Below are 12,568 nucleotides of genomic sequence, written 5' to 3' on the forward strand. Positions count from 1 at the left end.
CAAGTAACAGTCCAAATGTAATAGATTCCATAAAAACATGGACATTTATCATTATGAAAATTAAAAGTATCACGCACCCTTTAACAGCAATATCGCCAAAATAAATCATCCCTGGAGGGACAACTGGGCGCCATACGGATAGTTTCTTCCTTGAGTTTGAGCCTTGATTCCACCATATTAATCTAAAACTAGCAACAGCTTCAAAACGCCGGCCAGAGTTTGCAGTTGCTGATCTTTGCGATTGTTGTGAGTGCATATGACTAGAAGGGGAAGCCTGGGCATCTGAACTTGAGGTTGCGTTTGCAAAGCCTTCTGATAACCCAAATATCATATGACGCAAATCATATGCTCCAGGTGTTAAGCCATAAGAAGTGGGAGCTGCTGGCAAGAAAGTGCCAACAGAATTGTCCACTCGCCAGAATGCCACACTTGAGAGAGATCTACAACTCGAACCAGGAAAAAAGTCAAGTCAAAATCACATTTTTATTATAGCTGTTAACATGAAATATGCTTGATATACATTGTCATTTGGTTTCCTTACAACTTAAGATTTTCAGACAGATGATCTGCGATACAATATCAGAGCACTGCTGCCTACCAGGTCATTGGTTCCAAACACTAGCAACCCTATTCCTATAACTCCATCCCGCATGCTAGGTCTGCACATGAGAGAAGTTTTTTGGGAGTGGTGATTCCTCCCAAGTACAGTGTGTAGTATGCTTTTCATATACATACGGTTGGGACACCCACTATTATTAGCCTAAGTTACCTGGTGGTTCTCCCAGCAAAAGCAGGTGGTGGTTAGGATGGGATGTGTGCTGTCAATAACAGGCAGCCTTACTATGTCCAAAGCATACAGATGGCAAACTGACCTCATGTTGATTAATCAAACCCATCAGATAGAAATGTATCTAGACAGCTCAGAATGCAATATAAAATTACCATTCAAAATCCATGGCTTCTGTAAAAGTTAAACATAAAACCAATATTGCAACAGAAAATTTACTCTTTGAGAGTTTGACATACGTGGAAGTTCTGATTGCAATACAATCCCTCAGGGAACAAGGACAAACTAAAGAGGCCAAGATACAAAAAGCAGAAGATAGCGGTGGTGGTGTTCTTCCAGGGGAAACCACACAGCCCAATGCAACATAACCTTTCGGTGCCTCAGGTAACCAGATGGAAAAGTTGCTGTCTCCTTTACTCGTACCATTTGGCACCAAATCAGAATTATTTACCCCTTGATCAGAAATGTCCCCAGAAGATAAAGGTGACCAAATAAATTTGAAAGATATAGGTCTTTTAACTCTAACAATGTTGGTATTCACAGCAAGAACTCCTTTTGTAGGTGGCTTGTCCCTGTCATGTGAAAGACTGATGAGATAACATAGAAATGACTTATACAAAGGAAGAAAAAGCATCAATCTCTATGGAAAAGAATAAATAGTCTAAAGAAAATAACATTAGCAAGCTATTTCAATGACAATGGTGTCAGATAGTCAAAGAAAAAGCATCAATCTCTATAGAGAAAAAATAAATAAAAATCAATAGTCTTGAGTAGATAACGTTAGCCAAGAGATTTCACTGACAATGGTGTCAGACAGTCGCCAAGAACTGCAAAACCAGGTGGTGCATGAGGCCTCCAAAAGGCATATATTTGATCAGTATAGGGATCTGCAGGGTGCAACAATAAGTCGTAAGTGATCTATATTTAACTCTATGTCAACATCTGACAGTGCTAACCAATAATAATGAAACAGCGTGTTGACATACTTTTTATTGTTCCAACCTTGTCAAACTGGGAGCAGACAAACGTCATTTTCTTTGAAGTCGTCCTTAAAAATGCCAGGATGTCCTCTTCAACTGCTAAAAAAAGCCTCAAGATGCTGAATGAAAAATTCATGAGTATATCTGAAACCGATAAATGCATATTGGTCTTTCCAGAAGCATTTGAATAAATGATGGAGGTGTCAAAAGGCTCCAATATCGTGATCCCATTACTCTGCATTGTCAAGCCAATTGCATTTGCGTTCATCTCAATGTTATCAGCCTTTGAAACAAGCCTGACAGCAGCAATAAGCACATCAAACATCATCTTTCTGCCAATCTTCTCTTTACCTCGTTCAATATTTCCCTAACATCCAATATTTGGAAAACTAAAAGCAGCATGCAAGAATTTAAAGGATTGAAAAAAAAAAAAAAAAGGAATATTGGTCCGTTTCGTTTTTGAAAATAATGGAACTAATTCATAAAACAAGTTTCTGAAATTATAAAAAAACATGTCAAAAGTTTGTAAGATAGGTCACCTAGTAGCTATCTTACTGGTCAAGGGACTCGGCATAAAGAAATCTCATAGTAAGAAACAAATACTTCCAATCATATTGAGAATTTTCAAAATATTAAAAATAAATATGCCCATATAGGCTCTGGATATGGCTAGGTTGAGCATCATAAAACCAAGGGATTAAATTTCCTGTTAGTCTGTCACTTTTGGTAGGCTCACAACTGGTTATGTATAATTAGCATAACACAAAAAAAATGCACCTAAGAAAAACACAGAGAAAGAGAAGACGATTTTCAACCAGGATAAACATATCGAAACATTTTTAATAAATGAATTAACATATACGATGTTAGCATATAAACCATACATGAATTGTGAAAGAGAAGACAACATGGACCAAAATTCCAAATCACTTGCTAAGACACAATACAACAAAGTAAATAAATTCTCCATAGTGAAGGAGACAAGTGAAAATGCATACCATCAAACATTCTTATGTGACTTTTTTTTTTACAAGAAAAAAAGAGATTTCTTTTGTGAAATATGTGACCATGGGATCAAAAAATAAAATATTCTGGTACCCTAGAGAGCGTAAAATGATCAGATTCAAGCAGGTATACTAGGTTAACTCATTGTAATTATACAATATAGGCCAATAGATACATACGCTTTAGTCCATAAATATACCAACCATGTAGTTATGGAATATAACAATTCAAAATATCTATATTTTCTCCCTGTTGGTAGTAAAAAATAATTAAAAGCATCAGAGGGGTGAAACCCATGCACACTGCAGGTATATAAATGGTACATCTAAGGAAAAACAACACTGAAAAAAAAAAACTTGGGAATCCTAAACCAGAGAACATCAATCTAAAAGAACCATACATCCAAAAAAGCTAGCCCCAATCAAACTGAAAATAAAAGATAAACCCAAACCCATCCAAATCGAGCCTGAAGAGAACCCAATTTGTCCTACTTCTCTGTGCCTTCAGCACCTGCTTATTCCTCTCCACTCACACGCACCACACCGAAAAAAGGTACCTAGGCTCTTCCCTTCACCAAACTCCAGACCCCATCAAGCATAGAAGTTAAACACAGAAAAAAAACTAGCCCCAATATAGTGCACAATGTCCCGTATATGTCCCGTATACTTGGGCATTTGCCTCCTTTCGATCAATAAAAATTTTTACATAAAAAAATATATATATATAATGCACAATGGAACTGACCTGCAAAATGCATCCAACTGTGCATGCAAAAGTTGGTTAGAGAGAAGAAAAGATTCCCCAACACCTTTTGATGGATTGTAAAAGGTCAGCTCCGGGCCAATAGCCTGCATGGAATATCATAATTGCAGAGGCAACAGAGTAAGAGAAAGTGTAGTAAAATGCACTAAGACGCTTGGTAGCAATATAGCCTCAGCTCCTTTTTTTTGGTTCATCTATCGCACTATGACATTCTCTGCCTACCTCAAACCCAAAAAAAAAATTTGCTTACTGAACTTGTATCATTCATGTTCAAACAACTGGCCTCAATAGTAGAAATTTTGTGGAAAGGGGAAACTTCTTTTTTTTTTTTTTTTTTTATGTCGGGGAATCTCTCCAAGGTAGGGCCCTTTGGACTGATCCCTACAGAATAAACCCTGGTCCGTGTACCGCCCCCTCGGAAGTTTTCATACACAAAACTGGTTAAATCGCTAGCTTTTCACCAGGGGGTGTGGCCCCAAAGGATTGTTTGCACCCATGAGGTGTTGAATCTTGGACCTTGAAGGGAGTGATATCCCATGACCAAGGCCTTCACCACTTGGGCCAACCCCTTGGGGTTAAAATAACTTGTGGAAAAGGGAACTTAAAATACAGTTGTTGTCAAAAGAGAGATCAAAAGAAATTCCTCTATTTTTGTGATGACATCTAACCTTAAAAATCTGCTTCAGTGGAAACCGTTACTTTATAATCATGTGGACCAAAATGCCCATGTCACTTCTAATTTTGCAAAAAAACATGCAATTTTTTTTTTTTTTAAATGACAGGGGAATCGCCCCAAGGCAAAGCTCTTCAGACTCACCCATGGAACCTAAACCCCCGGTGAGACTAACACAACAACCCACCACCATGGCCTTCCACTTAAACCGTAGTTTGATCCCGGGAGAATCAAACCTGAAACATGGGGTACAAGCACACAAGTTCGCCCTTACCACTACTCAAGCTGGACTTAAGTTATCCATTGGAAGCTCAATCTTGCTTCAGCCTAGTTTTAAGTTTCCATAAGAAACTGAAGATTTTATTAAAGAACACAGTTTTCAGTTCTTAGAACTTGTTCTAGGAATTCTGCAGATGTCCAAAACTTTGGGGTCACGCGCAGCTGATTTTTTATTTTTCTTATTTCCATCTTTATTTTTCTAAGAGACAGCCTCTTTTAATTTCCAATAATAATACTCATTGCTAATGAAGAAAATAAAATTACTCTCCATCCCATAATAATAACCCACTTTTCCATAAACTATGCAGCTAATAATTAGGAATGCTCACTGACTTTTGAATCACTGATACAAATTAGGGCCCCTAGGAAATTATAACAAACTCGACAGAGAGGAAATGATGCAATACTTAACCTGCAACTCAATGATAAACTCCATTGACCTGTCAGCTATGTTATCTTGAGATGGTACATCATTATCGCTTTCTCTTGAGGTGCTAGAGTGAGGAGCCTCATTCCCCTCCAAGTAAACACGATCATCATTTGAAGCAGAATAACTGCTATCAGCTCCAAGAAAAACAGAAGAGTCCAAATACAGCCCATTCTACAACATCAAAATCATTGGAAGGGTCAAAGTTCTGGGCAAACATATAGTATTTTTATCGTCAAAATGAGAGTGAACCAGAAAGCATTAATGTAAAGTATAATACCTTGATCACAACATTTTTGAAATGCAGTTTCTTCCCATTCCCAACATATATTATTGGTTCTGTACTAGGTGCGGAAAGATTAAACCCCTGCCTGTCTTTCAAAAACAATACTCCCCCATTGCCATCATAAACAAAGAGATCAAATCTTTCATCATCAGCTATTAAAGGTCTTTCAGGCGAGAGAGATGCTTCAGCCGACGGCTGCCGGTAAATTGACTGATCCAGAATGATTGCATCAATGACTACAGATTTCGTATCTTCCTCATTTGAAAGCATGTTTCCCACAGATGGAACAAAAAACTCAACCACAGCCAGTAAAAAATCAAGTGCAACAAGCATTTGAGGCCTTTGGACACAAAAAGAAACAGATGTTGTAAGCTTTGTAAACTTCGCATCAAGAATAAGCATTGGAGGAACTGGTTTAACATCATTCTCCCCAAAAACATTTGCAACAACCACGTGCTCATTTTCATCACAAGTCCCTATGTGTAGACAGCTGTTCTCAGCCCTTCCTATTGCCAGCTTAAACTCTTGTTCGGTCCCCTCACGATCATCAATCACAGTAAAACCCTTTAGTGTTGCTGAGAGAAAACCTTCTCCAAGGGTACTGGACTTGTAGAGTAGCCAAGCATCACTAATCTGCATCAGAAGTACACCAGAAAATATTTTACGTCCAAAACTGGAAACTTTCCAGTGCAATGAATATAACTAGACATTCTATAATCTTGAAAGGGAAAACAGAGCACCTTATGTTAAGTTCAATAGAAAAACATAAATTTTACTATGAAAGGATAATAACAATCTGAATCTTTATTGATTTCCCATCAAATATACTCAAGTGGCTATCAATCCAATCTATATAACGAATGCTGAAAATTTGTGCATACCATTAATTGGGTGGGATTTATAGTTTTAGCCCTTCGCTGAATCTGGACCTGAGTTTCTTTTCTTTCTTTTTTTTCCTTTTTCCAAATTAAGACCTTGGATTTGGCCCTTTGCCAAAATGGTCCCTCTATCCTTTTTGAAATGAACCAGAGAAAGCAATAGATACATATGCAATAACCCCAAAAAGACAACTCAATTTTGAAGATGCCCTAGAATCACTTACAAAGCATAGTTTCACATGGCAAGTTGCCAATGTGAGAATTAACACTCGTGACCACCTTTAAGACTTACCATTCCACGTCGGTTATTCATATTCCTAATGTCAGGCTAGGCTGTTACAAAATCTCCCTCTTAAATTCATTGCCAGGGCCATGTCAAGCAGTACTCCAGCACAACATGGTTGGACTTATTAGGTAGCTTTGATAACATATGAAATTATCCAAGGAAAGAACAAGCCACATACACATTATAACTAGCGGTGACAATATGTGATGCGACCTATGACCCTGACATAAAATAAGAGGGTTTGGATTTAATGTAAGTGGATTCAAATCAAAATGGGTTTACCCAATAAGATGCGATTAATAAATATGTCAATTGCAGTTCACCCTTATAACATGAATAAATTTTATCTTCAACGAGATTAAGGGGTTGTTTGGTTGTTGAGATAGTTTTATCTCATCTCATCACATCACATCTCAACATCCAAACAACACTCAAATATGTACTTTTCAATTTCATATTTTCATATTTTTCATCTAATCATTACCTAATGATTACAACTTTTCCAAACTTCTAAACAAAAAACGAAAAATAATTCTTTCAAATCTTATTACAAAAATTATATTAAAAAATAACACATCATAGCTGAAACATTTTACTACTATTCATAAACTATTTTACTACTATTCACAAATTTATCATCTCATCTCATTACCCAAGCATAAGACTGAGAATCGGCCGGTCCGGGCCGGATAAACCGACCAGATTGGCCATTTTTCGACCAGACAAGACCAGGTCCAGTCCGGTCCCGGTCCAGGGGTTTTTCACCCCAGACCGGACCGAATGGAAATTTTAAAAAAATATATTATTTATATATATTATTTATATAATAGTTGTATATAATTAATTATATAATTATATATGGTATAAAAAAAATACTAATAGTCTAATATAGAATGTAGTTATACTTATACTAATATAGTTATACTAAATCACTATAACTAATACTAATATTGTGAAACGTACGGACGTATTTAAAGAAAATTACAAAAATACCCTAGTACTATACAAAAATTACAAAAAAATACTATGCCTGCTCGCTCCGGCATCTGCCTACTTTCACTGTATAAGCCATATGCTTCAACAATAGCGATAGTGACCTATACTAATAGTCTACTATTAATACTCATATACTATTATATAATTTATATAGTTATACTAATACTATAATTAATAATATGTATAGCTATATACTATACTTATCACTATAATTAATATAATTTAATTATCACTATACTTATATTTAATTAATATCATTATCACTATACTATAATTTATATAGTTATACTAATCACTATAGTTAATACTTATATAGTTATACTAAAGCACTGATTCACCATAACTAATATTACTAATATAGAACTATATTAATGGTCTAATACTACTATAATTTATATAGTTATAGTAATCATTATAAGTAAATAACTAAATCACTAGAAATATAACTACATATATTTAGTATGAATGTATTATTATATTCTTTAATGTATTAACTATAATATATAGTAGTAGTATCTATTAATATTTTATAAGAGTTATAGTTATTAGTTATAGTATTAGTACTAGTGTATTATTAGTTATAATATTAGTACTAGTGTATTATTAGTTATAGTAAATAAGTTAATAACTATTACTAATTTACTATATACTAATAGACTAATAGTATTAGCGTATTACTAATATATATATATATAATAGTATACTATATGTATATATTTTATATATCATAATATAATTACATAAGTATTAAACAAAATGCCCTTAGATTAAAAATATATATATAAGGTGGACCGAAAGGACCGACCGGACCATTTCTAATGGGACTGGGGTGGAAAAACCTTAGACCGAATAGGTCCGGTCCAGGGTGGAAAAACCTTGGACCAAATAGGTCCGGTTGGCGGACTGAACTCCCCCCTACCCAAGCATCCCCTAAGGATGGTACTCCATTGCCGTCTTTGAATTCTATAAATGATTAGATTTATGCTTCATGTTGCTGGGATTTAACGTTGATATTATTATTTCACCACTGCATATCTCAAAAATATTAACATGTTTTCTGTTGGTATGTAATCTTTTTTTTTTTTTTTTGGAGATGATGTGACTACTAAAAATTTTAAAATTAATTTTCTTATGTATTACTAGTTTGGAAATTCATTATGAAATATTTTATCATGAACTTAGTTATAGTTGTGAATCTTTTATATTGTTATCTTTGTATTGTATATGAAATTATGATAATCGGGTCAAAACAAATATACAAGTCCATTCAACCCATTTGTATAAAATGGGTTGAAATGAGTCGTGTTTGAATTAACCCAACTTGAGTTGATAATTAAACGGGTTATGAGGGTCATTTTGTGTCATCCATTATTTATACGGATCATGTTAGAGTTTTAGATCTAACTTATTCAACTAAACGGGTCGAGCTCGGGTGACCCATATTGTTGAATTTTCATGACTTGACACGACACGAACATGAATTGTCACCCCTAATCATAACCCCAAAAAGACTAGTCAATTTGAAGTTTCAATAAAAATCACTTTATTTTTTTATAAGAATAAAATCACTTACCAACCCTCATTTCACCTAGTAAGTGTCCATTGTGGACTTTGCACACATAACTTACCTTTATAAGTTATCACTCAATGTGGAATATTTAAAATTCCCAAGGTGGGACTAGGGTGCTACAACTTTTCTGCCTGAAATTAATGATAAAGGTGTCACGTCATTCTTTATGCATGACACCATTCATATGCTAAATACCTCCAAAAGCAATCCAATAGACATACAAATACCAAAAAATGAGAGCAAGGTAGAGAGAATTGGATCCTCCATCCACCCCCATGTTGGACCCTCCATCCATAGACTCACGATGGAGAGGTTGGATCCACCCAACCTCCAACCACTGCCCATTGGAGGTATGAAAGGAGGATCCTTCAACCCCCCCAACAAAAAACCCAAAACCCTCTCCCACAACATGGAGGTTGAATTCACATCCCACAGCATGATAGATGATGATAGGAACCTCCACTGCACAGTGGGGTCTAAGGGGATCTCAACCTTCATTCCTCCAATGTGTGGGGATGGAGGGAGTTTACCTTTTCTAATATGTTTTTAATTTTTTATTGTTATTGAACACATAGCAATGATGACTGACTGCACTTGTTAAAACTCAACACATTGAGCCTTTACCATCTAAAACTTGTCTCAAACAGAGTTGGGCAAGAAATATGGATTCCTTTTCATCATCAATACAGTACATAGGCTCCATCACAATAAGTGGTGGAGTGAAAGTTTGATGGGATGTATTGTTGTTTTATGTCTTGCTTTCATCTTATTCTTCGCTTTTTTTTCATTACAAAAGACAAATCAAGTATCAGAGCATATTCCATCCTAACTAGAGAATCCATCAAAGAATCATCAATGCGTAACAAGCTTGAGCAATGCGTAACTCACTATTGAGTCCCAAACTGCTCAAGTGAGACTCTTGTATTGCCTTGGCCTCCTATATAAAAGTTAGGCCAGGAGGCCAATGCAATACAATCTTGTAAACAAGTCTACCACTTTTGTGAACAAGTATTACAAATTTAAAAACTGATAACATAGTTTTTATGTTATCAATTTTTAAATTATTGTTATATCCATAAATTTTAATTTACAATTTAAATTATATAATAATTTGGGTCAAAAATAATATTTTTGGACCAAAAATAATTTTTAGGCCCAATGGGGGCATCAATACCCTTGAAGTGGGCGAGGGGCAGGGCAAATGGGATGTCCGCCCCCGCCTCCACCTCCCGAGGGTGGAAAACACCACCCCCGCGTATGCGGGGACAGGATGTAGGGAACAGGTGACCCCACCCCCAAATATGCGGGTATCACCCGTAAAGCCAACAACCTCCCCATGCCCATACCAATGTCCACCCACTATAAACCACTTGGATAAGCCCATGTTGCTCCTCGCCAAGGAACAACCACCTAACGTCCATAGCCCAGCCTTGAAGTCCATGTTGGAACAAGCTTAAACCACCAGCAAACACATGCACATTCTATTGTTGTGGACGCTTCTAGAGACGCTGGCCAGCCATTGCCAGTCACCGGTTCTGCATCACCCAGTCCCCAGGGTGCCACTCAGAGTCCCTCACTATTCCACCTCCAACTTCCACGCAGCACCATAAGTCCTTTCATGTCCAACGCCCCTCCCTACTCCAAAATTGCACAACGCCCAACCATGAACCCTCTCTCTCTCTCTCTCTCTCTCTCTCTCTCTCTCTCTCTCTCTCTCAAGTTTTCATGGGTTGGATCTAAGGGTTAAGGCTCAAGTTTTCATGGGTTGGATCTAAGGGTTAAGGTTATGCACGTGGGTGGACTCTATAGGTGATACGGATTTTTTATAAACAGGCCATGAGTTTGGACTTGTGTTATAGGTTTATTGGGGTACATCGATTTGTGAGAGTTCAGGGCTGGTTTGGATTCTAAGATAAGATGGGATGAGATGGTTTTAGATCGAAGATGAAAGTTAATAAAATATTGTTAGAATATTATTTTTTAATATTATTATTGTTTTTGGATTTGAAAAAGTTGAATTGGGATTTGAAAATGTTAAATTGTTTATTATATTTTGTGTGAAAATTTGGAAAAGTTATAATGATGAGATGAGATGAGATACTTTCTGAATCCAAACGGGGCACAGTTAGACTATTTTAGGATAATTGACACAATGTCTGGAAATTGAAGTTGGATACATGAACAGTAAATTTACGGATTTGATGTCAATATTATGGAATCATGTGATTTTAGGGTTATGAGGACTTGAGGTTTATGTAAATATGGGTTATTTTAGAAGTTCAGGTTTTAATTACAAAATACATGCTAGAAATTGATGTAAGTTACATGCCTGTTTTATTGATGTAATTTTTTGGTAGTATGGAGGTTGGCTCCTTTATTCATAATGCGGTGCATTTTGGTGAGAGCAAAATTCATGGTCTTTGGAGGATAAGGAAGCTTCAGTGGAAAAGCTAAAAAGATAGCTGTAAACTTCCTTTGTACTTGGATAGCAATTCATGATACCTTTTTTTTCCCAGTTTTTCAGATTTTTCAAATTGGAGTTTTTCTTTTCGGTTCTCTTGTATGTTTTAATTTCTTGTGCACTTGCCCCACTCTATGGTTTCTAATGAGATTATATTACTCATCAAAACAATTATAGGAGCTCCAATTGTAACCAATTGTAACCTTAAATAGCCATTTTGGAGTATAGCCTTTATATGGTTTTGCATTTCTTTGGGAACCTTGTCTCAAAGGCCACTTCCATTGCAATAAACCATCCTTGGCACTACCTACTCTTTAGACTAGCATAAGAGCTTCATTCTCCTTGTATATTTTTCATCATCTTTTGAGATTTTTTCTTCTGAGTCGTTTTTTTTTTTTTTTTTTAAAGAAACTACCAAAAGGGTCAAAGGCAGGGAGTTATATTCCTACATGGTTGTTCTGTCAACGAGGTACTTATGTCTGTTATTTAGTCCCCTATGTTCACACGCTAATTGGTATCTTATATTTTGGCTTATTTTTCATGTATTAGAGCTATTTGAATGGTTCTGGTGTTTCATTACAAGATGTCAGAAGTGTTTTTAACCTTAAAAATAACTTGTGAAATTAGACGGGGGGTATTACCTTGCTAGGTCATAATCTGCTGCATTCACACTAGGCTTATTAACCAATTGTGACAAGTAATTTAAACCTCCTTAAAAAGAATTTACATTGAGAAACTCCAACAGATCAAAGCAATAGCCATTTTGTTTGGAAGTTGATAAAATTAATCTTGGAAAGAATGAAAAAAAAAATACCTGCACAGTAGCCAGATATGCATCTCTTGTTGATCCTGGATGTAATCTCAATTCCACCAGATCAATAACAACGGACACCTTCATCATAATCCAGGCTTCCCCATTTGTAGTTTCTGATTCAACGCCAGCTGTATTCTGAGGAATGATGGGTTCTATTGCACCAACAGAAGATGTCCTAGAATCATGTTTCAGTGGAGGCACAACATGTGGAGTCTCAGAAATATTAGAAAGTGCACATTCAGAGATAATCTGGTACTCCCTACTCGAAAGAGCTGCTTTCAATTCCTCTATCTGAAGAAGCACGAGATCAAAAAAGCCAATACATATAAAATGAGTGCTTATTTAACTTGCAATTATCTAAAAA

The 12,568-nt window shown here is 36.0% G+C and overlaps 1 protein-coding gene across 2 annotated transcripts in view; it reads right to left on the minus strand.

Moving 5' to 3' along the window:
• The window catches only part of LOC122290372, a 97,969-nt gene that overhangs the window by 37,230 nt on the left and 48,171 nt on the right, over positions 1–12,568 (minus strand). For both annotated transcript variants that reach the window (XM_043098017.1, XM_043098016.1), the window contains exons 31-38: positions 12,205–12,495; positions 5,194–5,832; positions 4,899–5,087; positions 3,517–3,620; positions 1,774–2,063; positions 1,590–1,674; positions 1,027–1,359; positions 78–440 (exon numbers count right to left, since the gene is read on the minus strand). In XM_043098017.1, the coding sequence (XP_042953951.1) occupies positions 78–440; positions 1,027–1,359; positions 1,590–1,674; positions 1,774–2,063; positions 3,517–3,620; positions 4,899–5,087; positions 5,194–5,832; positions 12,205–12,495 (2,294 nt within the window). The remainder of the gene's footprint in view (positions 1–77; positions 441–1,026; positions 1,360–1,589; positions 1,675–1,773; positions 2,064–3,516; positions 3,621–4,898; positions 5,088–5,193; positions 5,833–12,204; positions 12,496–12,568) is intronic.

This window comes from Carya illinoinensis, chromosome 12, assembly GCF_018687715.1.
Source record: "Carya illinoinensis cultivar Pawnee chromosome 12, C.illinoinensisPawnee_v1, whole genome shotgun sequence".
In the NCBI taxonomy this organism is placed as follows: domain Eukaryota; kingdom Viridiplantae; phylum Streptophyta; class Magnoliopsida; order Fagales; family Juglandaceae; genus Carya; species Carya illinoinensis.